At 45.0% G+C, this 24,413-nt stretch overlaps 1 protein-coding gene across 27 annotated transcripts in view; it reads right to left on the bottom strand.

The window, feature by feature from the left end:
• The window catches only part of LRRC7 (leucine rich repeat containing 7), a 164,654-nt gene that overhangs the window by 8,573 nt on the left and 131,668 nt on the right, over positions 1-24,413 (bottom strand). For 7 of the 27 annotated variants that reach the window (XR_014933066.1, XM_032446216.2, XM_015870860.3 and 4 more), the window contains 9 exons: positions 17,420-17,489; positions 15,737-15,836; positions 14,955-15,079; positions 11,401-11,601; positions 8,301-8,399; positions 6,416-6,527; positions 6,011-6,191; positions 3,341-5,021; positions 1,695-1,844 (listed from right to left, as the gene is read on the bottom strand). Coding sequence is in view for 22 of the 27 variants with exons in the window: in XM_032446216.2 (XP_032302107.1) it covers positions 1,695-1,844; positions 3,341-5,021; positions 6,011-6,191; positions 6,416-6,527; positions 8,301-8,399; positions 11,401-11,601; positions 14,955-15,079; positions 15,737-15,836; positions 17,420-17,489 (2,719 nt within the window). In the remaining 5 variants the exon portion in view is untranslated. Of the gene's footprint in view, positions 1-1,694; positions 1,845-3,340; positions 5,022-6,010; positions 6,192-6,415; positions 6,528-8,300; positions 8,400-9,898; positions 9,999-11,400; positions 11,602-14,954; positions 15,080-15,736; positions 15,837-17,419; positions 17,490-24,413 lie in introns of those variants that run through there. The other 20 variants (XR_014933067.1, XR_014933068.1, XM_085512443.1 and 17 more) reach the window with 13 other exon arrangements.

The raw sequence follows: 24,413 nt of genomic DNA, 5'->3' as shown, positions 1-24,413 counted from the left end.
CACGGCTTCCTGATCTTCCGCTGGATAAGCAGACCCCACTCGTTACTCTCCTGAATCCAGCCACAGCACGGAGAGAGGAGGAGAGGATGGAGCTGCTGTGGCCTGGATTCACTGAGAAGTGCAAAATGCTTTACAATGCATGAAGGAACAAAATCAAACAATAATAAACATTAATTATGCTTTCTCCAACAATAGTCTTAACCCCTTCCCCAGTGGTACAGCAAGAGAACACACCCCTCCTGCTTTTCAGCATCACAAGTCACATGGATATGTAGCAATGAAATGCCAGGATAGAAAGCAGAAAGTTGACCCAGGGCACGACCCCAACACATCACCCCAACCAGTTCCTCTGATGTCCAGGTTTTTGTTTCTGTATTCATTTATACCTCAAAACTGTGGAAGTGATATTATTCTGAACTGTGCCTACCAAACTCTCCCTCTGACCGGAGCTACTGTTGGATGGGTGGGGGGCTGTGAAGGACTGCTGACAAGAGGTACCACACACCCCAACAGACAGACTTGGACAGAGAAAACAGCACAAGAAACACCAAACAGCTGTCCATGTCCCAGCACACACAGCCACAGCCGAGACCGGAGCTGGACAACGAGGAGGCACACACTCACACTGGGACTCGCTCAAACCCAGGACAGCTGAGTGTTGGTGGTGGCATGGAGAGTTACAGCAGGGGGACCTGACAGCAGTCTGTGTGGTGTGTGTGGCGCTGCTCAGCTATCACAGCGTTGCTTGGGAACCTCGCTGTGCGCTGGCGTTAGCTAGGAGCCCTTTGGCCAGCACAGCCTGGTCATGCTGCTGCCCTCAGTTCTCTGGCATGCTGGGGTTGGACGTAAGCCCTGCCCCAACAGTCCAGCCTTCCCTGGCACTGCACCAGCTGGCTGCAGCCATGCGCCCACGGCAGGCCAGCAATTAGCGGGGCAGATGATGGCGTTCCAGTGCCTGGCTCTGCGCTCTGCTACCGTTTAATTACTCGCAGAGATGCAGCTCATTTGCACCACCAGCTATTGCTGTAACGAGGTGAGGCAGGCAGTGATGCTTACCCCTTCTGAGCAGGGCTCAGCACCTCCCTGGCACCCAGAGACGGGTCAGCAGTGGCCCTCACTGTTCTCCTTACCCAACACCTGCATGTGTAGCACTGTGTATGTGTGCACTTGTCATCAATATATCATCAACAGTTGCAAAATACTTAGCACAACTAAGAAAAATACTATTTCTAAGGGCATTGCTCAGAACAGTTGAACATTATGTTAGGTGTGCTAGGCTTACTCATGGCATATATCAGCTATTACAGAGCACCCAGTTAATGTTCCAGTGTTACAAATCCTGTCTCTTGGAGCCTATTCAATAGCATGTAAAACATCTTTACATTAATTTTTTAAGATTAAACAGTCACAAAACAAAGCATGTTCTTCATTTCTACGCACACGTCAAGTCGTATAGAAAACATAATGATTGCATCATCTAACACAAGAGCAGAAAGCAGTAATGACAGCCATGTGAGCTCCTTAATCCAAAAAGCAAGATCATTGAGTAGGAAAACACCGCCACCATCATCTTTGCTTTTTGGATTGTGTACAGTATAAGCATGAACAATAGGCAAAAGCTAAACCAGGAGAAAGCAAAGGTTATCATTAATTTATTTGGTAATGCTGGTATATGCTGGCTATCCCATACTTACTTTCGGTAGAGGTAGCTCTTGAAGCATTTGGTTTTCAAATTTAGATTTAGTCTGCAAGTTTAAAGTCATGCTTCTGCCGGCATGCATTGCTGAAAACCCTCCAGAGTGCAGCATGCCAAGGCTAACTGTGTTGTGTTTGTAAGCAGCGGTCTGAGTAGAGGAAACAACCACGTGACAGGATATGAACACACATGCTCCTTCAATTAAGTATCACACATATATGGTTAATTTCACAAAGTTTTAGTTTAAGCAAACAAACAGTACCAAGAAGTAAATAGCTTTCTGATGCATGCACTGAGTCACACGGAAGCAAATACATTGCTAGTTGTACATAAAATGGATACCATAGAAGACTTCAACGCTGACAGCAGATGAAATATGTCCTTATCTATACTCTGAGAACTGTGGTATATAAGGTGGTGTGAGCCTTTACTTTGAAAATATGGCCAAATTTTGGTACGTCTGCACCACCCCAGCTGGGCCAGAAAACACGTCTGGCATAATGGTGGGAACTTCTCCATGGGATGAGCCTGCAGGAATGCATCCCCGCGGGCAGCCCGCCCCGAGCTGCTGGGTGCTGCAGACAGCTGGAGGCCAGCTCTGCCTCTGCAGCATCACTGGGAGCAGGGCGTAACTGTGTGACATTACCAATGCCAGCCTTCCATCAATCAGAGCATTTCTTAAGCACATACCCATTGTAAGCTACTAGTAAAGATGCTTCTAAAACATCTGGGAAGTGTTTATTGCTACCAGAACCTTCTCTGCCTGGCTGCTGTGCTGTGCCTGGGGTAGGTGTTTTTCAACCTGTTTCATACAGCACAGGGAACCTACCTAAAGGAAGGAAAGCTCTTCAGCCTTTGAGCCGGTTCAGAAAGGTTACCCACTCAACCCTTAGTGGTACTTCAGTATGTGTCGCATCTGAGCGACCAGAAGGGGTAACAAACATATCCACACCAAACTCATGGATATCTGGTGTGAAATACGTAGAGGGACACATTCTGCCGCTAACTTAAGCATTAGACCACAGCAGCTTTCCACAATCACTTCAGGTTATGAAGTAAACCCAGATTCATAAAGCAGGCCGTTAAATAGTTAACATCATTATAGAAATCATGCACTGTCCTAATTGTGTTACGTTTTAGATAGAAGATAAATAGGCAACAGTTCCTATCGCTAAGAGGAGCAATGGTTATATTCCACATTAAAAGCAGCAGCAGCGTATTTCCAGTAATGCTTTTCAATGCTAAGAGAGAGCTTTAAGGTGCCTTTGCTAACAGCAATCTGAAAACTAAACATGATGATGATTATTTTTTACTTTTTGTGTTGATGATATTTTTCCTCATTTTGTTTTACTGCAGAGACGTATCCAGCCTCTTCCAGCGCTCTCAAATCATGACGGGAGTGGTGGCCTTCGGCACTGCCCACACCCGCTGCTGAGGAGGGGCTGTGTGCCTTGGTTACCCAGGCAGCAGCAGGGGGTCTGCCCAGGGGGCTCTCCCCGCTGCTCTGCACACAAAGACCACCGCGACGCCAACGTGGGAATCTCACTGTGGGGAGCTCTGGCGGTTACCACTGCACGTGCAAATAGTTTGAAATACCAAAACACACGACTAAAGGCATTAATTGCAGAGAAGTGCCAAACATACCCTGTCTAACCTTCTAGCTTCTATATGTCTAAGTAGCTGTTGTCTCCAGTCAGCAGGCATTTTAGCACAGCTCTCATTTCCCTTCACAGGGGTAGGCCTTGTCTTTATATCACTGTTATCGGAAGGCTTGTCGCCATAGTTACCCAAGTTATAGTCTGACGGAATCTTTTCCAGCAGAGCCGCCATGGTTGGCCTCGCTGAAACTGGCCTGGTTTGAGAGGTACCGTAACTCTCTGTACTGTAGCTTCTTGCGGACAAGGGCCTCCTTTGGGTAAGGTTTTTAACAGGAAAGCTGCCGGTCTGGGCTTTCACTTCTTGGTAGGAAGGATGCTCATCTTCATACCTGCCATTCCTCTTGAGGAACTGGGACTCGGAGACCGAGATGCTGCCCTGGCGCTCCATAGCCCCGCGGTACGGAGGCCGGCCATACCTGTCGCCGGGGGGCAGCTCGTGGGGTTCGCTCACCCTCCGGAACATGGACATCTCAGTGGAGCTGGCCAGCGAATCTGCCCGCCTCAAGAAGCCTGGCCTGGAGCCCTGGCTTGTGAAGGGCGTACTGATGGCGTCCTCATTCACCGATGGCTGGGAGAAGGAGAACATGTGCTCCACGGGCGGGTAGCCGCGGTACGCCCTGGGGCTGACCAGCTCCTGGGGCAGGTTCTTACTCTGCGGGGCGATGTACTCAGGGTTGAGCTGGAAAGGTGGCGGTAACCTCTTCTCGGCCGTGACCTCCACTGCTCCCTGCGGGTTGAAGCTTTGGTCAAACTGGTAGACCTTCTTTGTCACGGACGACTTCTGCTGCGGCTGCACCTTGACGCTGCCGTAGGTCAGCAGCTCGTCGTCCAGCATGGGGACCGACTGGCTGCGGGACATGCTCAGCATGCCGTGCTCCGGGCCCAGCAGCTTGTCCACCCTCTCGTGGGCTCCTACAGTATCGTTACCGGATGCATAGTTTTCTAAGGGTATGTTATAAACTTTGTATGTACCGATGTCTATCTCGTCGATACTTTGCGACTTCTTAAATTTGTTAGTTTTTAAATCCCTCATCATCGGAGAAAGCCTTTCTGTACTCTTGCTGATGGAAATAACGTTTTTAGAAGGGTCTGGGCGACAGTGGATATGTGAAAATACATTTGTGAGGCTTCTGTTAGCATTTGAATCATGATATTCCCATGCTATTCCGGGAGCAAAAGTGCTAGCTATCTCGGGAGACTCTTTGACATGATCTTTCCGCTCAGGCAAAGGGCTGGTGGTGGGGGTGTTTTCCAGTTTGGAAGGAAAAGCTGTCCTGTCTTCAAAAGGACTAGGGGTTCTGGTCCAATTTTGCCAAGGATTGGGAGGAGGCACTTCAGATTCGTGTGTGTTTCTGAGCGTCGGCTGCTCCAGCTCCAGAGGAATGCCAACTATCCTGTCCTGCCTAATCAGCGGCCTGCGCCCATGTGCAGATGTGCTTCTGGATTTCGTGCTGAGAAGAGGGTTGGCACTGGGGTTCTCCACCGCACTCTCCTCCGCCACGAAGCCAGTGTTGTCGTAGTGCGAGCTGTCATTCCAGCTGTCGGTGAAGGTGTCACTCAGAGGGCGCCTGTCGGTGCGCGGCGGCACGTTCCCTGCCGGAACAGGTTCCCGTTGGCTCAGTAATGGCTTTGTTTCCAGGGGCTGTGGAAACGACTGCACCAGCCTGCTGAAATAAAACAAAGCAAAACCAGGTAAAATGTCCTCCATTAGAGCACAGAAGCAGCCAGCAGAAAGACACACTTATAATGAGATTTAATATTCTCCCATCTGTACTCAGGCTCTGGGGTCGTTTCATGAGATGTGCACCTTATGTCAGTGATCTGGCATGTGCCTGCAGCAGGATGCTGCGCTGGAGCACAGATGCTGGAGGTATGTACACTGAGAAAATAAGAAGCAAGTCAGAAGCCCTGTATGGCTCAAAGCCAAGCTCACGCATAAATCCAGCTGAACACATTTTCCTGCTTTAAAAATAACCTTCTGTGTGTGCAGGGGAAATGTTTTAAATGTTTTATGCTTGCAACTCTCTTTTTTTTTTAAACAAAGCTGCCAGATAGAGTTTGTGCATCTTCTCACTACCAAGACACTACGCATCTCCAGTAAGCAGACTCCCTGTGCAATGCAAAAGGCCTGTGGGTTTCATAAGGTGGAGCTACACAGGGGTGACTGGAGGCCCAAACACACAGAGCAGAGCGTTCCTTGTACACAACAACAGCACCTTCCGGTTGCTGATGGCCAGTGTGGATTACAACTTCCAATGAGCTGTACTACAATTGGAGTTCCAGGGCAGAGCGAGGCTCAGGACAGCATGAATGAGAGACACACACACTCTGTTAACAGCACTAAACTGCAGCCAGCTGCAGCTTTGAACCACACACAGCAGAATAATTACAGCTCAATTATTAGGTGCTTTTAAGGCATGGCTAATGTACATGGTTGGAAAAACAGCTGCAGAATTGTTGATGCTTATAGGGCAGGAATGGATGGCCAAGACTCTGCAGCCTGGGCTGCATATTGCCATGTACACCCCAAGAAAACTGGGGTAAAATGTTATTGTTTCGACCTGAACGTGTTAACAGCTGGCACACCATCACTCCATATGAGTGACAAGGTAAGACAAAAGGCAGTCAGAAGCTGTGTTAAGAAAGAGGCTCACACCTGTTCCCCCACAAAGAGTTATTCACTGCTTCTTTAGCCGTTGTCTGCAAGGACCCCATTTTAACATGCGCGTTGGAGGACCCTGAGGAAGCCTGGGAAGGGGAATAGTCTGAGTAAGTGCCTGAGGAAACGCTGTTATTCAGACAATGGATCTTATCTGCTTCAGACTCATCTGTCGACTCTGAAACAAAACACAGCAAATGTTTTCAGGAGGTGGCGTTTGGAAACTGAACTCCAGAAAAATACAATTTCAAATGCATAGTTTGGATATAGATATAGATATATAAATGTTTGTGTGCATAAATACATACGTAATACATTTTATAATCAAAGCAGAACACGTTAGATGCTATCTGTGTGGATTACGTATGCTCCCATCTCAAAGGTTGTAAGTCAAGTTTGTACCTTTCTTGTCTTTACCCAGAAGAACAAGTTTGGGTGGGTACAACGGAGTCTCTGGCAGGGAAGGACGAAGTTCCCCTATCCTCATCTCAGTGGCAGGATGTCCGAAGGCATCCTGAGGAATATAATAATGTAGAGTAAACATAGGAAACAGCGTCAACAAACATTTCAAAGCCTTCATTTCATGGATGTGACAACACACCAACACCCCACCAGACAGAAATAGTCTAACCACAATGATATTTGTCAGCTGAAAATTCCAATTGGTCCTACAGAAATACTTGTAAAGTTATGGTGATGCATTCATTTTGAGAATGGGGACAAAACAGATGGAACCCGTAGGATACGTCAAGGCCGTGTAAACATTTTTGATGAAGTAGGAGGCACAAAAATGCAAGCTGCAAGTAGAAATAAATTACAAAATATATTAATATGTACTTCTAACTTCAGGACTAAGTGTTCCTCATTCACTCATGGCACCAGCCCTTACAGAGAGTCAGGTCATGCTATCGCTACGCTCCATTAAATTCAATAATTGGGGTTTCAAAAACTCCTTTGGATTTCAGCAGTTCCTGACATTCTAGGATTTCCCTGCACAGTGTTCTACAGTTCCAGACAGCAATAGGAAACTTACTGAAACAAATGCATGTCAAAAAGTGGAAAGAAAATGAGATGGGGTCTTAGTAAGAAGTATTTTAAATGAATGCTTTTAAATTAGGCTCATGGGATAGCCAGAAGCAGGAAATTAAGATGAAAATAAGCAATTTAGAGGCTTTTTTTTTTTTTGTGCCACCACAGGGAAAAAGTTCAGAAATAAGAAAGGTGCTATTCCCAAAGATAGGTGACCCTGGGGAGACGGGGGAGGAGAGGATGCTAAGTGGAGGGATGACTGAGGTAACCCTGCGCTGAGGAGGAAGACAAACAATATGGGAAACCCACATTGGGGGTCAGTGTGTGGGATGAGGGAAACATCACGGGGAGAGAACTGATGGAGATGGGTGTAGCAGGACTGTGCTAACTAACACCAGGGAAGATCCTTGTGGGAAGGGGTAAGAGAAACATGCATTGTCTTGGAAGTGGGAGGATGAGCTTTTTTTGTAGAGGATGGAAGCTGGGGAAGGAAAATATCCAGTGAGAAAGAACACATTTTAGAGAGCTACCAGGAGAAAACAAAAATCTGGCAAATGTGGAAGGAAATGGTTAGAAGAAACACAACGGGGAGGGAGCTTTCTCCTGTGGAGACAAGATGGGGACCCCTGTACCCAAACCCCGGTCGTTAGAGATAGTCCAGAATTACAGGTCTTACAGTTTTAGACAGGAGTCAGTAAAAAATGCATCCCTGAAATGTAAGATTTTTAAACCCTACTTGATTTTACCCACAAGAAACCTTAAGAAAACTAAGCTCTGTTAACTACTTTTGTAACAAAGATTTGCAGAAGCATTTGCTAAGTGACTTATTCCTGATGGATGTGATTAGATTTAAGAAACAGGTTTGTTAATCCTTCTACTTTTGGCATACCACTGGAGATAGCACCATACCAACACATACCCTCACAACACGGTAACTTAACCCCATCAGTGCTCACATTTACACAAATACAGCTTCATACTGATCATGTGCTGTGATACTGCAAGATTTTACTGCCCTGAAATACAGAGCTCCCTTGTGGTGTGTGCTGTTTCTCAAGTAATAGCACCATGTGCAAATAACTCAAAGCTAGCAATAGTGAATGGCCTTTTTCCAGTGCAGAACAATCATTTCTACTGCAGTGTAACAAACTTATCATGCAAAATGACTTTTGAGAAGTAACAAGGTGCATACATTCAGGGAGTGAGATTATCCACTTTTGAAGCATGGTGCATGCTTCAAACTTATTTCTCGTTGTACCTCTGAGCTTTTTGCATGCTCTTCTTTCTCCTTCCTGTCCAGAGTCGATTTATGAGTGTTGTCTGTATCAGACAGGTGACTCTTATGGAATTCTTGCACCTAGAATCCCAATATTGCGCCATGAAACTTTCAAAAGTTAAAAGCTCAAAATAAAACTACTTGCTGTAAGGCAGAACCAACCAGCAGTTCCATTTTTGACATCATGATGAACACAGTTTTTATTTCAGGTGTACAACTGTATGAAGTTTTCTATGCCATGTTCCTCCTTTCCTATCATTTTAGCCATCATTAGTGCCATGACAAAATGCTGCACCTCCTGAATCTTCATGCAGGATCCACCTCAGTGGGTCCACCAATGCCCCAGACTGAATTTCTGGAAGGAAGGCTTTACCTTGGAGACAGTCCTGAATAACACCTCTACCATCCAGACTCTTAGACAAGGTCAGGCAGGAGCAGAAGTAACTCAGATTTAACTTTAAGACATTCAACATCCTATTTGGAGAAAGGTCTCTTGCAAGTCAGACCTGCAGAACAGAACACCATCACCTTCCTCCTGTGACTGGAATCCACCAAGGTCACAACCTCAATAAAGATGCTCCGTGCTATGGAGAAGCCATATGGCAACACTCGATAATGAAGATATTTCTGGCTCCTCGTTAAATATAGGTCATTTTGTTGCAAAGTGCCCATCAAGGCATGGCCTAAAAGCAGACACAATCTGAATACCTTCAGGACAAATTGCCCTCCCAATCAAGAGAGGCTGTCATTGTGCATCTCAGGAGAAAACAGCTCCCATGACAGACACAACAGTGAATGAACTGAAGCCAGGCAGCCCAGGGGAAATAGAAGCATGCAAAGTCTTTCTGGAAAGGCAAGATGAGTTTTAGAGACCCTCTAGAAGGCTAAAAATCAAAACAAAGAGAACACCCTTCTCTCTCCCACTCCCATCCCCTTAAAACAACACAAAGCTGAGCAAGTAATGAAGAAGGAAGTTAAAAGGACTGAGGTCTTGTTTTGACTGAGGTGAGATGAAGGTCTCAGCAGACCCAACACAGCATTGGCAACAGATTCCTCAGAGGAAAACCATCCCTCCTTTCTACACAGCGCTAACAAACCAGCTAGGAATTAACACAGGGGATGGAATGCTGCACGCTGGGTTAGAAAAGATGTTTTTTAAAACAACAGAAACCCGAGAGCCATGCAGAACTCCTCCCAGTGATTTTCTCAGGCCATGTGTATCAAGAATATTAACTGTAAGGATCTTAGTTGCCAATTTTTGGTATTCCTCGGTGTTATCCCAGCCTTCTTTCTGGCTGCAAGGCACATCTTTCACAGTGACACAGGACAACAAACAGATCTAATTTAACTGAGGATTAACTAAGAAATTGCTTATTATTACTGAAGGTGCAGGGTGATGCAGGGGGGTTGAAATGTACCTTGCTATTCCTTTCAGATGCTCCCTTTAATTGTTTAGAAACAGTTTTGTGATGACACACGTGTAAATTAATTGCAAGAAAACCCAAGAGAGATTAGAAAAGAAACCAGCTGACCTGGCTACAGAGGATGAGAAGTGAGCATTGCACCTGAAATCAAATTACCTTGTTACAAGATACTGTCTTCAGTCTAAATCTATCAGAACACACCTGCATTTTCAAACTGTGTTTTAACTTGAGGCTTGAGATTCTGTCTCCTAATTATCTGCAAAGCAAATGGAGCTTAATTATGTTTTATTTAATATGTTACAACTGAAATAATGCCAATATTATTCACAAAATCATTCACACATTTTCTACCATTTCCACACCTCTTCTTCATCTTTACACAGGAAGCCAAAGAGAGGAGCACATACAACACCCTGCTTTCCTGCCACAAAAGCTTCCCAGCGATGTTATCTGTCCGAATGACAAGAACACCGCCTTTTTCCTGTAGTTGATGAGCTATTTTGCTGCTGGCCCTTGCTAAGGATTAGGGAAACTAACACCCAGGCAAGGTCTACCATCTCCGGTGTTGTAGCAAAGGAAGATGAAAAACACATTCACATCAGTAGGACGGAAGCAGTTCACGTGCTTTTATCTGTTGCTTGTGGCGGAAAATAAACTAGGAAATTGCAAACGTCATTCAATTGCATTTCAGGAATTACTGCAAGGTCTGCAACAACTCAGCTTTTCCTTTTAAGACTTGTATTTTGTTACTCATGTGTTAACAGTTAATGTGCATTTAGAGAAAAAACATGGTTCTGTTTCCGAAATCTACCCTCATCTCAAGTGTTAGAACACAGCTTGGAGACCTGCCCAAGCATCTTACAGCCTATCAGTAAATACTTCCAGAGTGAGCAATGTCCTCTACATGTAAGTTGTACCTACACACTGTAAGCTACCAATATGAAGCTGTCAGTGAGCAGATGTCCTCTGAGATCAAACTGCAGCTGCTTACGTCAGCTCTGCACAAGTCTGTGCAGTATTTTGGAATTATCTTTATATAAATACATATATATATATATCTTTATATATAGGTCAGGATAGAAAACTCTCACTATGTGCACCGATCCACTTCTGGCCAACACACACGGCTGGACTGTGCAGCGCACTGAAAGTCACTGGGCAGCACCTGACCTACAGCTCCCTGCGGGTGCAAAGTGCTTCTGTTGACTTCATTAACTTTGGACAAGGCTTGTTGGCTATGGATTACATGCAATGGGATTACAAGAGGCAGAACGTTATGGCATAGCACTGTCAACAGAACAAACTGATTTTTCTTTTACATATTGTTGCAGAGGTACATTTAAGTCTGTGGTGTAACTCATAATCAGGTCCATTTTCTCACTAATAGGCAAGTTGGCCATATCATTAAGGTCTAGGAGAGAGCTGGTATATATCAATGCAGAAATTCAGATCTAGCTAGATTTAAAATCAAAGATTCAGTCTGAAAATCCAATAGTATGGGGGAGGAGCAGCTCAGCACAAAACTAGGCTTACTTGGCAGAATCGAACTAGAAACCCTTAGGCAAGAAGCTCACAGCAGATGCAGCATAGCATTTGAGGGAGTTATATTAAAACCCCGTCTTGAACTCTTGAGAGGAACAACGATCCTTTTACATTACCTCCACTGAAATCTCCTTTGGTGCCATGGGCCACTTGTGCTCATACTTTTCTTTCACAGTTTGTTCAGTGTTGGCGGTTGGTGCTGCGTTCTCAGGCCGTACTCCATGGCTTGTTTTGCCCACCAGATTTTGAACTGATTTTACCATATTCTTTAAATCCTCCGGGTATGGAGTGGGATAACGTTTTAGATTTATTTCAACCTGAACATTCATAAAAAGAATTAAAGCACAAATACAAAATGAAAACAGCATGCAAACTAAAACCATGGTTACAGTACTATGGCTAAGTTCTGTATTAATCTATTTGAGGTAGTCTGTTCAGTCTTTCAGTTCTTGGACCAAACTTCTCATTCAGTTACACTGCACAACCTATCATGGAATTTCAGTGACATAAAATAATGGATGGGCATGCTTCCCTGCAGGCCTATCTTTCACCCTGCGAGAGTATAGCGTTTTAATTCTGCACTTGGCCTGAGAGCACAAGCATATTAAACCACACTTCTCCAAAATGATACCGATGCAAATGCAGAACTAATTTAGCTATGCTCAGTGTACAGAATTAATCAGAATTATCTGTAACAGCTGAGAACAGAACCTGATCTCCTGGGATCTATTTGCTCTTTGAGACGTGTAATGTACATACATACACTCAAATGCATGAATTCTGCTCCTAAGTATACAGAAATACAGGAAAACAGACTTAAACCACTACAGAAAAGTCAACCTGGCTCACACTGAACAGTACTTTGACTGACAGACCTATGGATCTCCTACAACAATCAACACTTTGAGCTTTTTGTTTTTATCACTCAGAAGTAAAGAAATATTGTAGTCATCCAAGTCCAAATTGATCACAGCCTGAAAACAGCTCTACAAGTAATTTACTGCAAAGCATTTACTGCAAAGGAGCTTTTACCTGATTGCGTATGTGAGGTGGACAAGGGGAGCTTGCTTTTAACAGGTCACCACACAGCCATTGGATTTTACACCTCTAACAAGTAGGAAAAGGGCAATTTGGGGTTCAAGTGATTTCGGTCTGTCAGCAGGAACAATTTAGAAACCAAACCCTGATCAACTTGGAAATAAAGCTATATGAAATACTAGCATATAATTCTGAGCCACGGTAGAATAAACATTACACATAATAGATTCTGACATGACTTTAACATAAAACGTTAAATGTATGGCTATGATGTCATATGTTAATAAAGAATTTCAACAGAAAAAAAGAAATTAAGTCTGTAAAGCATTACTAAGGCTGTGGTTGGTTTACGGTTGAAAGAAATCATATTCAGATGTGGCCTAATTAGGCAATCTCTTTTTCCGAAAATCCGAGCCATGATTTCAATGTAAAAGCTACAGACAAGCATAGCTGGAACTGCAGGCACAGAGCAGAGGCTCAGTAAGCACTAGCCAAAGAGAAATGTGTGATTGGCAACTCGGGCAGGGATTTCAGTAAGAGTCTGACATTGCTGGGCATGTTACACCATAAAGACACAGGCAGCTGTGGTGGGTGCTATGCATTCAAAGCAGGTATTTTCATTGCCGGGTTAGAATCTATCAAAGCAACTCTTGTATGTTTTAATGCTACACCAAAAGCGAGTGACCCTGGAAAGAGAGTTTTCAAAGTTCAACATTCCTTATGGAAGAATTTATTGATTAATTTAAATCTTCAAGTCGGTGTTATATAGCTTGGATGAGAAGGCAGTTTTAAATATGAAATACACACAATGAAAATTAGGCGTGCTTTTATAAAATGCAAACAATGCTTGTGGTAACCACCCATTGCTAATCTGGGGTTACCCTCCAATTCATCCCATGAAGGCCCCTGTTATACAAGCTACAGGTAGCTATGGGTATTTGCTGTACGCACAGAGATATAATAGAGGAGGGATGCTCTCTTTAGGATGCATCAGTGGAAGGACATATTTGATCAGCTGCTATGTCCTTGCATAGCTTTTCATTTAATAATCCTTCTTTAAGCAATGATTAAGGCATCAGCTCCAAAACGTAACGACTGGGCCTGATGAAGGGAAACAAGGATCAGTTGGAGCACCTGCCCTGCAGAGAAGGGCAAAGGGAGGTGGGCTGAGAGGAGAAGGGTCCAGGGAGACCCCACTGCCAGTGCCACAGAGACTGCAGGAAAGCTGGGGGGACTCTCATCATAGAGCAACAGCTCAGGCAGGGGGTAATGGCTTTTAACTGGAAGAGGGGAGATTTGGAGGCAGTTCTTCCCCATGAGGGCAGTGAGGGCCCAGCACTGCTGCCCCATGCCTGGAGGTACCCGAGGCTGTGGGTGGGCTCTGGGCAGCCTGAGCTGGGGAGAAGTGTTCCCTACTTGGAACTTGGTGGTGTTCAAGGTCCTTTCCAACCCAAACCATTGTATAATTTCTATGATCACGTATGGAAATTGAGGAATTTCATGCAGAAATAGATGACTGGTTTACACTCTCGCCACAAGTGGGAGTGAAAACAGGTAAGAACTCCAGAAAATGTATGTTAGTGTTGGACTTATCCCCTACAGTGGACCAAAGGGTAAATGCTGCCTTGGCCTTCAGCTGCCAAGCCAAACATCAGGGGCAGCAGCAACCCTGCAAGCCATGGCTCATCTGCATGGCAAAGCCCATCCCAGCAGGAATCATCCCAGCACACCCCCCTGCCATGGGATGGGTTGTGTGTCCAGGGCTGCTTCTGGGACACCCTGGGATGTGGCACTGGGCTCAGTGGCATTTGCCTCTCCATTTCCCATACAGCAGATGGCAGCACTCAAACCCGAGTATAGGAACAGCATTAAGGGAGGGAAGAGTTTCGTTTGTCTACAAAAACAGCTTACTGAAAGGAAGCATTTGTTTCAGTCATCCGTGGAGTTCTGAAACACATTCAAAACAGAATGGCTAAGCCATGTATTTCCTATATCACATTTCAATATCGAAAACAATGCTCGCAAATAACAGGTAATACAATTAGATCCATCTACAGTCTTAGAAATTACCTATTTCTCTGTTAACACTTGTGCACATTTGGACACGTTACTCACAGTCACAACTGCAACAAGAAGCAGTGGAACAATGTGAATCTCCCAGGTACTCTGCTTTCCACACACAGGCTATAAATCTGCAGTTCATATCGGGTAAAACTTCAGTTTCATCTATTTACTGTGAGTCAGATTGCTTTTTCTAGTTCATTTTCTGTTTTGCTAAAGCACTAAAGCAGACGTATATACACCGATTATATTTGGTTGCAAGAGTTAAGTAAAAATTCCTAATTAGGAAAAATACGTGAACACAAAATCCATTTCTCCAAGAAGATCTGAATGGGATATTGAATATTTATTAATAGCAGCTCTCACAGCCTTCACCTGGAGAGGAATCTGGAATCCCCACAGGATCTAAGTATTTCTAAAGAATGGTGTGGCTGAAGAGTAACCCCAACCCCCCAGCGCTCCGTGTTCATTCTGCCCCAGTGATGAAACAGCTTCAGTTCAACATCTGCATATTGGACCCTGTCTCCAACGTGTGAATGCCAAAAACAAAAAAAAATCAAGCCAAACTTACCTTGACTTTCCCTGGATTTTCCTCCTCTTCCTTTTTTTCTTCAAATTCAAAGGCAACAGTCATACGTTGCTGTCTCTGCTCCTCCCACAAAGTAGGGTTGAAACTATCACTGTCTGACTGGAAATCTGCAGTTAAATTGCGAACAGCAATGCAACAGAACAAGAGATTAATGCCCTCAGCAAAAGGCTGGAAATCATCCAGGAAGACAAACTCTTGGGTGACTGGCAACGTTGGGTCTTTGTCTCAAAACTGCTGAGGGGGCAATAGGGTCATAACTAAGAAAAGACCATTAAAAATAAATGTGAATGCTGAAATCACAGTGAGAATGCTGGAGAGCAGGAGGGCTTTGGGGCAGGGCTGGATGAGGAGCATGGAGGCTCCCTACTGGGATGCAGGGGCTTCAAAGCCAAGCCCTGGTTTTGCCAGGCTCCCGGCTCTGCTCCCTGTGAACCTGCTTGTGTGTCCAACCCGCTGTGTTACACTTCTTTTTTTTTCCTTTTCTTTTCTATTTTTAGTGTACATTAACAGTACTGGATATTTTATATGCAGCCCAAGACAATTCCTCCTCTCTCAGTGCAGCCCAGGCAGGCCAACTGGTTGGACACCCGTGGGCTGGAAGCAGGAGCCCTCGGTGCGTGGCAGCACATGGGCTGCTCTGTGCACACCACTGCACTCCTGGCATCGGGAGGCGCAGATGATGCCGCACAGAGCCACGGCTCAGCCCCCTGTTCCCACAGCCTGCTGCTGCCTCCAGGGGGAATGCTGATCTGATGGTGTTTTACCTTCATCGCTGCGGGGCTGCTGGGGAAACATGTAGTTAGTCAGAACTCTCTGCTTCGTTTCTGGGTGAGCTTCAGTTTGCAGAGGGATGAGAGCCTTGGACTGCATAGGAAAGGCAAAACAAAGGGCTGGTCACTGAGAGCACATCTGTTAGACAAGATGGAGCTTTAGCAGGCAATAAACAGTGTTTGGTGGCACTTCTTCCTCTGCCATCCCTCAGCCTGCCTGTAACTCCCACCAGGATTCCCATGTGATCTGCGTGCTGTAAGCCAGCATCCACAAGGAGTGGATCCTGTAACTCTGAGGGCCCTCCTGGTGCCAGCTGCACAGAGACACCACTGAGCTCTACTCAACTGGCTGCTGTCATTGCTTTGCTGTGATGCAGCACCCGGCAGTGACTGTCACAGTTCATGGATTAGAAGACGATCTAAACCTCATCACTGAAAAGTCAAAATGCTGAAAAGACATTGCCTGATTATTAGGAAGTGTGTGTTTGGTGGATGGGTACAGGCATTTTTTTTATGGAAATAATTTAGAATCCTAATTTAGTGCTGCAAAATTAATTCATCTGTGTGTATTAACCCTCCTGCTCAGTCTCGCCTCCCTTCAGCTTGAAGACTTTTGCGTAGCCATACAAAGTGAAAGCTAAATTTAAGGGGAAATGCAACAAAGCATTGATGCAGATGAGCCGTTGCTTTGTCTCAGTGGATGGCAGCAGCAGGCAGGTCTGTCCCCAGGCAGCACAGCTCTGCTCTGGCTCCTGCAGCCGCCTCATACAGATATAGGGGGGACTCATTTCCAGCAGCATCATTATCCTCATCAGCTTCAGCTGAGGAGGTGTAACGGCTGACATTGGGCTTTATTGTAGGGTGGGAAAGATGAGACTACGAGAACTTACTGTAATTATTAAAACCTGCTGGGTGTATTGAACTTGTCTAACATTGCACTAATTGAATTTGTCTCCACTTAATCACATTCTGGAACTGCAAAATTATCCTATCTTATCCACCAGTACTGCAAAGAATGATGGGGACTTATTCCAGTGCTCAGATACCGGGTAAGTGTTACATTTCCTTGTGTTTATGTCACAGAATTTGTTTACAAACAGAGTCCTAAGGAATTAATGGTAATGCCACATGAGCTGAGCTCCTTGGAACGTAGGAAGGCATATCTAAATGTAAGAGGAACTTAAACCAGAATTATCTCTAAAACAAGACTGAGAGTTCTTGTGCATCTTCTACATATTTAAACTCCTGCTGGCTTCACTGGGGTTTGAATTATACAGCAAGGGAAGTGTGGGCAGGAAAAGGCAGAAGATGAAAATGGAGGGGCAGAGATGGTGTAAGGAATGGGACAAACTAAGAGCAAGGCTGAGAACAAAGCTCTGCCTCTTGAATTTCTGCTTACAGAATATTCTCTTGGTGATTCTCATCACTGCTCACTACTTTTATCAGGGTACAGGAGGTTGGTTAGCAGCAAGCAATAAACCCAGCGATGGCAAGTTTACCGAGGTCATGAACGCCAGCCAGGACTGCCCACAGCTTGGTAGGAAAGTAGCAGCTGGGCTGGGACCAACCTCTTCTAAAGCTCTGCTGCAGTGACGTGTGACATTACAGACCTCATTCATGGCTCCTGTAAGAGCCCCAGGACCTTACAAAGAAATTACAAACACCGAAAGCCGTTACCTGGTTGTCAGAAAGCCACAAAGCTGCAAGTTCTTTGAGTTTCGTAAAAGTGAATGGTAAGTTCTTCAGCCTGTAAATGATAAGGGAAGAGTAATTCCTTCAATACACAGCATGACTGGATTGATCAGACGAGAACTGCTATCGCCTCTTATTTTCTCGCACACTTTATTAAAATATTGTACTTTATTAAGGGGATTCCCCTTTAAATACTTCCACATTAAGAGAGAAACTTATACCCTGTAACACAGAAAAGATCTGGTCCCAGCAGGACGTCCAGCAAAGCCCTGCCGGCTTTTCAGCATAGACGACTTAAACCCGTTTACTCACCAGTCACATTTTGGAACACAAATTACTGGAGGATAATGGGAAATTCATTTTTGCAGAAATGCCAGGTATAAAATCAAAATAATAGAAATTCACAGCAAACCTAAATGACAAAATTAAATAAAACAGTAAAAAAAAAAAACAATCAAACCCCAAAGCCTTTTCATGATACGTATGAGTCCATTTCTTAAAATGATCTGCACGTGGGAGCAGGGAAAAGAGGACGAGGTGGTTGTGGGAGCTCCAGCCACGCTTCCACAGAAAGCACCTTGATCTGAGCACACTATCTCCTCTTTGCAGCCCACATCAAGGCAGGGAGCAGCCCTGGCCACACATCACTGCTCCCCATCTCCATGTTACAGAGGGCTGCCAAAGGGGATGGACCATCCAGAGAGGACAGCAAAACATTTATTGCTATTTAACCACAAACAGGAGACGTAAACCCCTCTCCTGCCAGGAGGCAAACTGACTGCAGGGAGAAGGAACAACAGACTTGGACCTCCAACAAAGACAAACAACCACCAGCAAATATCCCTACTGTCATGAAGACTGTGATTTTAATAAGAAAACCTTATCCTAAAGGTGATTTACCCATACAGGTGAAATACATTGACATGAATACATGCATATTCAGTGTGCTGTGAAACACCTGTATGGGTCAGGGTGTTTTTACATGTGTGTGCACGTTTAAACCTACAATTAATGGCATGAGAGTTTCTAAACTTCCTGAGACTTAGTTTTTATTGCTATCTCAAAATGCATCTATCTTCCCCCTTCCCTGGAACAGTGCACACTGAGAAGTTCCTCATGCACAGGGGTGACAAGATGAAGCTTTAGTAGTTTACGTAAAGGTTCTTAAATGCTGGTTACCTGGACTTTTCACTTGAATCTTTTTTTCTCAATAAAAAGATAAGAAGTGACTTCTCAAGCAACAGCCTTATTGCTCTGCCCTTGGGACGCAGTGACTGCAGAGGGTCACTGCTGCAGTTCCCAGCTCACTGCAGTCGAGTGATGGGCATCAAATGGAGAACACGTCTGGTAAGCAGAAATGACGTGTGGCAATGAGATCCCCAGGCTGGTTCTCCATTTCCAGCCAAACAAAACACAGAGCTCTCTGTGGTGCCCAGAAGCCCGGACACCTTCCTTTAAGTGTCTGATCAGAACTGATTCTCAGGTGCCCTTAATAAGAGAAAATGTCAAATTAAAGATCAGTGAATGGAGGCACCCCAAAGCAGCGCTGATTTCTGACAACTGCCACCAAAATGAGACACAGCCTCTTTTTCTGACTGCAACTTCTTTTTCACATTTAAATTCATGTCTGCTTTTTGGACTGTGTGAAGTTCATGAACGTTCCCCCCCATCTGCAGTAACAACACACCCGCATCTCACTGACTTTCATGAACAACGGGATTACCAAGAGAGGATGCTCTGTATTTTACACACTCCAGAACAGGGCTGTGCTTGCTGCTCATATCGGGTTAGTTCAACCACCAAAGTTTATAACTGTTCATCAGCCAAAACAAGGTTGTACCACAGCTACAAAGCACCTCCAGTGTTACTTATGCATAGATGTAGCTTGGTTACTTTCCAGACTGGGGGTCAGATCCTGTTTGGTCTACATCAGCATAATCCCACTGGTTCCAAAGAACTAAGACACCCTTGGTTAAAGATGCGGCTTTCTCCTCTGCCTTCCATTAGTACTGACAATGTGATTGGTTTGCTCTGCTTCCATGCACCTAACATAGGGCTGCAATCAGACAGTAGTACAAGACGTGGAAAGTTTATGACTGTACTGTTCAACAAAGAGCTTTTCCTTTATACTAAATACTGAAAGATTTCACTAGATGGCATGGAAAGTTATGTACATAATCAGTGTTATAAATCTAAGAAAATACATGCTCAATTCTAGATTGAGCTTTAATGGGTGAACAGATAATTCCTTGAGAAGAAGGTCAAATTAACTGACTTACAATTAAGGGGCAAATTACACTGTACAAGAATTCTTACCATGGAGCAAACAACACCCTGCTGGAAGCTGCTGCTGGCCTGGAGCAGAGCAACCACCCTGCAGCAGGGACACCTGCAGCCCTTTGGAACACTAACACTTGACAAGTTTCATTTCCGTGCACTTTGTAAATCCCCAATAACTTCAGTTTGGAATCTCTTAAACTCAACTGTAAGAAAAGCCAGACATGATAATAAAATAATCTCTCAGTGTCAAAGCTATTTTCTGTATTTATATGAGGTTAAAATACACATAAAACCCTTGGCACCGTATGAGCCCCAGCCTCAAGGAAGCGGTGCGTCGGTGCGTTACGGCACACTGGGATCCTGGGGTAATTTAGAGCAGCCCAGCCGGTTTGGTCAACCAGGAACAGCTCTCCATGGTCATGCTCAGCTAATGGACAGTAACGGGGTTTTCAGAGCGTGAATGTTTAAAAGAACATAATTCATATTAGGTCTTCCATTTACAGTTCACAAACACTGGAGGATAATAATACGCCCAGAAGCAATTACCTCTTTGTCAGTAAGCAATACCGTACAAATAACTGAACAGAAAAAGATACACCGAAAGGAACAGTCCTACATTTCGGAATGCATTGCCATGTTATGCTTGTTTCATCTGACTTCTGTTCCTGAGATTCAGAGCAGTAATCGAGCTCTGAGCCCAGGACAGAAGCAATGCAAATACAGAAAGGTGATGAGTGGTTAAGCTCTTCTGTAAGAACAATCTAAAACTAGAAGAAAGGTTACTTACCAGTAACCGATGCTCTTTGAGAAGTGTAGCCCAAATGTACATTCTAACAATTCTACCTCTCAATCACAGGACTCATACCTGGAAGGACTCTGAGGAGAGAGGAGAAGCAGATGGAAGACAAATGTATCTGAGGACTACACAGTGTGAAGAACACCGGTTACTGGTAAGACAGCTTTTTTTCTTTGAATGAATCCCACGTGCATTCTTAGCTGTGAGTGAATCCAAGCAGCTCCCCCCAGGGACTCGCTACATGGTGGAGGTCTCTGTATCTTTCATGCATCAGTAACTGCACAACTACTTTATCAGATGCTGCACTGGCTCTTGAAGCACCAGAGATGCCTGGCAAAGGCAAGGATGAATCCCCAGGTAGTTGCATTGCAGGTAACTGGAATCAAAACTCTCCTGAATGCACAGGGTGAAGCCACCTACGCTCCGGTCAGATGCACACTAACCCTCATTAGACACCACCTTAGCAACAGGAAAGCAAGTCGAGGTCCAGCCCACCATTGCCTTTTATTGTGTAGTAACAACAAAATGTTGCATTTCCCAGGGATGAAGAGTCTGTGAAAGGGAAGAAAAGGTTTGGACCTGTAAAGATAAAAGGAGAGAGGGCTCCCAGCTACAGAGATGAGAATAGGTGAGGACAGATACAGTCTTAGTGTGTAAGATGTGGGAAAGAAAAGCTGGAGTGTAATCACCTGGTTGAAATTGAGTTCTAATATGAATACCTGTAGAAAATCCTGAACTAAAAAATAGCTTCTGGTCAATTAAAATGAGCAAGGTCCATCTTAAAACACTGAAGGCCTTCAGAAGGCAGAACAAGAGTGAAAACCTGTAGTAGCTGAAACCATAGTATTAAAAAGGGTAGGGAGGGACTCCAAACTCTGACCCACCTTTACGCAAAATATGGCAGCTCACAAAAAACTTAAGATTCTTTTTAGCCTGAGTGCATTGTTTGTCATGTTTGTCTCTTCCTTGAAAGATACCTGATGAGAACTTAATGGCAAATCTCCCACACATGAAAAGTGCAGGTAACATTCATAGTTTCATTCATCACCAGACCAGCTCCAGACAGTGCGAAGGAAGGGGGGCTTCTTTTTTCCTCATCACGTGCTGCTTAACAGCTACATTGTCCATCACCCCTTGTGTGCATGACCATTTGGAGAGCAGATTGCCAACGTTCCAAGCACTCTGGCAGGGCAAGTTCAAATCCACCAGTACCTGTGCACTGTGCATGCCTGGAGGCAGCCTGCATGGAGAATGTATGCAGATAGAACACTATGGAAAAACAACATCTCACAAGAAACCTCTGAGTAGCCCAGCTACTAACAGAGAACATCACTGGGATGAAGGTAATGACCTAAGAGACTATTGGACATGAAAGTTCAACTGCTGCTGTAGGCACTGGAGGTAAAATTTGGCACGTGACAAAATAGAAGGAGATGGCCCTGATCTAAGTTATTCACTAGGATGAATCTGCAGTGAGAGACTGAGTCCCCTTTGTAAAACTATTTATCCATGACAATCCTCCAACATCCAGCACGGGCTGACAGTCACAGTGACTGAGTCTGCTCCCTGTGAAATCCACGTGCAAAGCTGCATGAGCAGCCTGACAGAACAGACACAAAATCCCCTCTGGTGTCAGGAGGGAGAAAGTCACAAAGAACCGACAGATAAATTCTAAAAGAATCTGTGACCATATGCATAGTCCATCCCTGTTAACTGTCAGTACAAGGAGTGAGTGCCAACCCTCAGAAGGTTTGGGCAAAAATTGGAGGTATCACGCAAAAATTCTGTCAGAGCAGTATTTGGTGTGGATGGGTCTCCCTTAGCAGCAAGGCCCAGGGCTCAGCAAACCTCAGAACAGGCTGACAGGGAAAAGCCTGACCCTTAGCCCAGGACTCAGGATCTCCATGCCGCAGTATGAAGCAAGTGCAGAGGCACCTTGGATCTGGAACGTTCTACCTGCACATCTGTGCCTCTTCTACTGATGGCTCAAAGGGAAAGAACTGACATGCTCTACCTTCTCTGTCATATCTGAGCAAGGAAAAGCAGAAGGGCAAAAGTATTACAATAACATGGAAAAGTTCCTAACTACAAGCAGAGCCCAAATACCATCCCTATTAGCACATATATGTGGGCTCATTCAAAGGAGGAATGGACTCAATGTTAATATATATGGGGAATATATATCAATGTTAATATATATGGGAAAATGGAGGAAACCAAATCAAATGAAGAAATAAGGATTCAGCATTAAGACTGGATCCGAGCTCTGTCCAGCTCTTGTGCTGAAACTTTGAAACACCTGTTTCACAAGGTGGAAGGTCCACAAAAGATAGAAAAAGAAACCAGCACAGTCACAGCATCTCAGCAGGGCAACAATCAACCTCAGATGGAAACGATGTCAATGGAGCAGGAAAAATCACTCCCTGGGCCCCTCCAGAGAAGTCTGTGAGATAATTCAACTGTTCCTACCTATCCTAGTTTAGACTGCTCTCCAACCAGCAGTTTGATGGCTGCAACTCACTGCATGGCTTTTTGGGTTGAGTTGAGAGAAGAGATTCCCACCCCATGAAGAAAGGCTGTCTATTCCTGCCCTCCCCCTCCTACCCGCCTTGTTGCACAGCCACTGCAGACCTTCAACTGCCTTTGGTGTTTGCCAGACACTACTGGGAGCAAATTGGATATGTGGGGAAAGTCAGGATGTGACCACAACAAGAAGAAAGATCACTTCTAGAAGTTTCAGGGAGTCAGGCCATAACAGCCACTTCTCTGAGCAGCCCTGAGAAAGCACAAGGAGATGCAGGGCTATTAGCCAGCAAGAAAGGGGAGCGGGAAGGACAGTGACCACCACGTCCCAGCCTAAGGAACACCACGAGATGCTACGCACAGTGTTTACTGCACAGTGGAAATCCCACTGCATTCTTATCTCCAGGCGGCCAGAGAACAAGGCAGGTGGGCAGCAGTGCTGCTTTCATGGCAGCCAGCTGTCAGGTCAGCTTGCACAGGGAATATGGCATCCTCCTACACCTCTGCTGCCTTCTCCCAGCAGAAGCCACCCCCTCCCTGTCACCCCAGTAACAGCACTCAGAAAGCAGTAATTACAGATGCAGTCACAGGCCTGAAATCTGCAGCTGACTTAGCAAAAAGAAAGAAAGGAAGAAAGAAAGAAAGAAAGAAAAAAAAGAGTAGTTTTCTACTTCCTCATTGCACGCTCATGGCATAAAAACAGGCCTGGAAAAAAGGTCCGAGCAATTCAGTTCAGGCTGGTTTTATGTGCCAGGCAATACAGCTGCAGCTCCCTGGCATCTCCATAGCACCCTGAGGTGCCCTGACACAGCCCTGGTGCCCCTACAGCTGGCTGTGTGGACTAAGGTGAGGCAGCCACTGGAAGCACCCATCTGAAAACTGCACTGCTGACAGGCTGCTCTCACCTGCAGCCCTATGTGTTCAGGACTCCCAGCTTCCAGGTCAAACCTGAGCTAGGACAGGACAGGGCAGGTGGATGCAGAACAGTGTGGGGAGGCTGAAAAGAGCTGGAAAGAGAGAGTTCAAAACACGCCTGAAACAGCTTCAGGCTGCAGGAACACAGCAAGGAGCTCAAACCCCCAGCACTGCAGTGCGCGGATGGGACAGTGCACCCAGTGTCCCTGGGAAAGCACTGGGACCTGAAACCCAAAGTCAGGAAGATCTAAGATTGGTTTCTGGGACTTGGGCAGTTTCCACCAACCTTGAGTTCAGTTTGACTTTACACACTGGTCTGTACATAATGTATTTTATGATACACCATTGCATTGAGGACAATGATCTAATGGAATTAAGTAAACAATTTTGACTAGATGTATTACAAGGATTGCAACATTACTTATTTTATACCTTACTGTCAGCCTTAATTTAACCACAAAACTG

This window comes from Coturnix japonica, chromosome 11 (genome assembly GCF_054131305.1).
Source record: "Coturnix japonica strain WE chromosome 11, WE-NBRP24, whole genome shotgun sequence".
In the NCBI taxonomy this organism is placed as follows: domain Eukaryota; kingdom Metazoa; phylum Chordata; class Aves; order Galliformes; family Phasianidae; genus Coturnix; species Coturnix japonica.
This window is presented reverse-complemented; position numbering and strand designations above follow the sequence as displayed.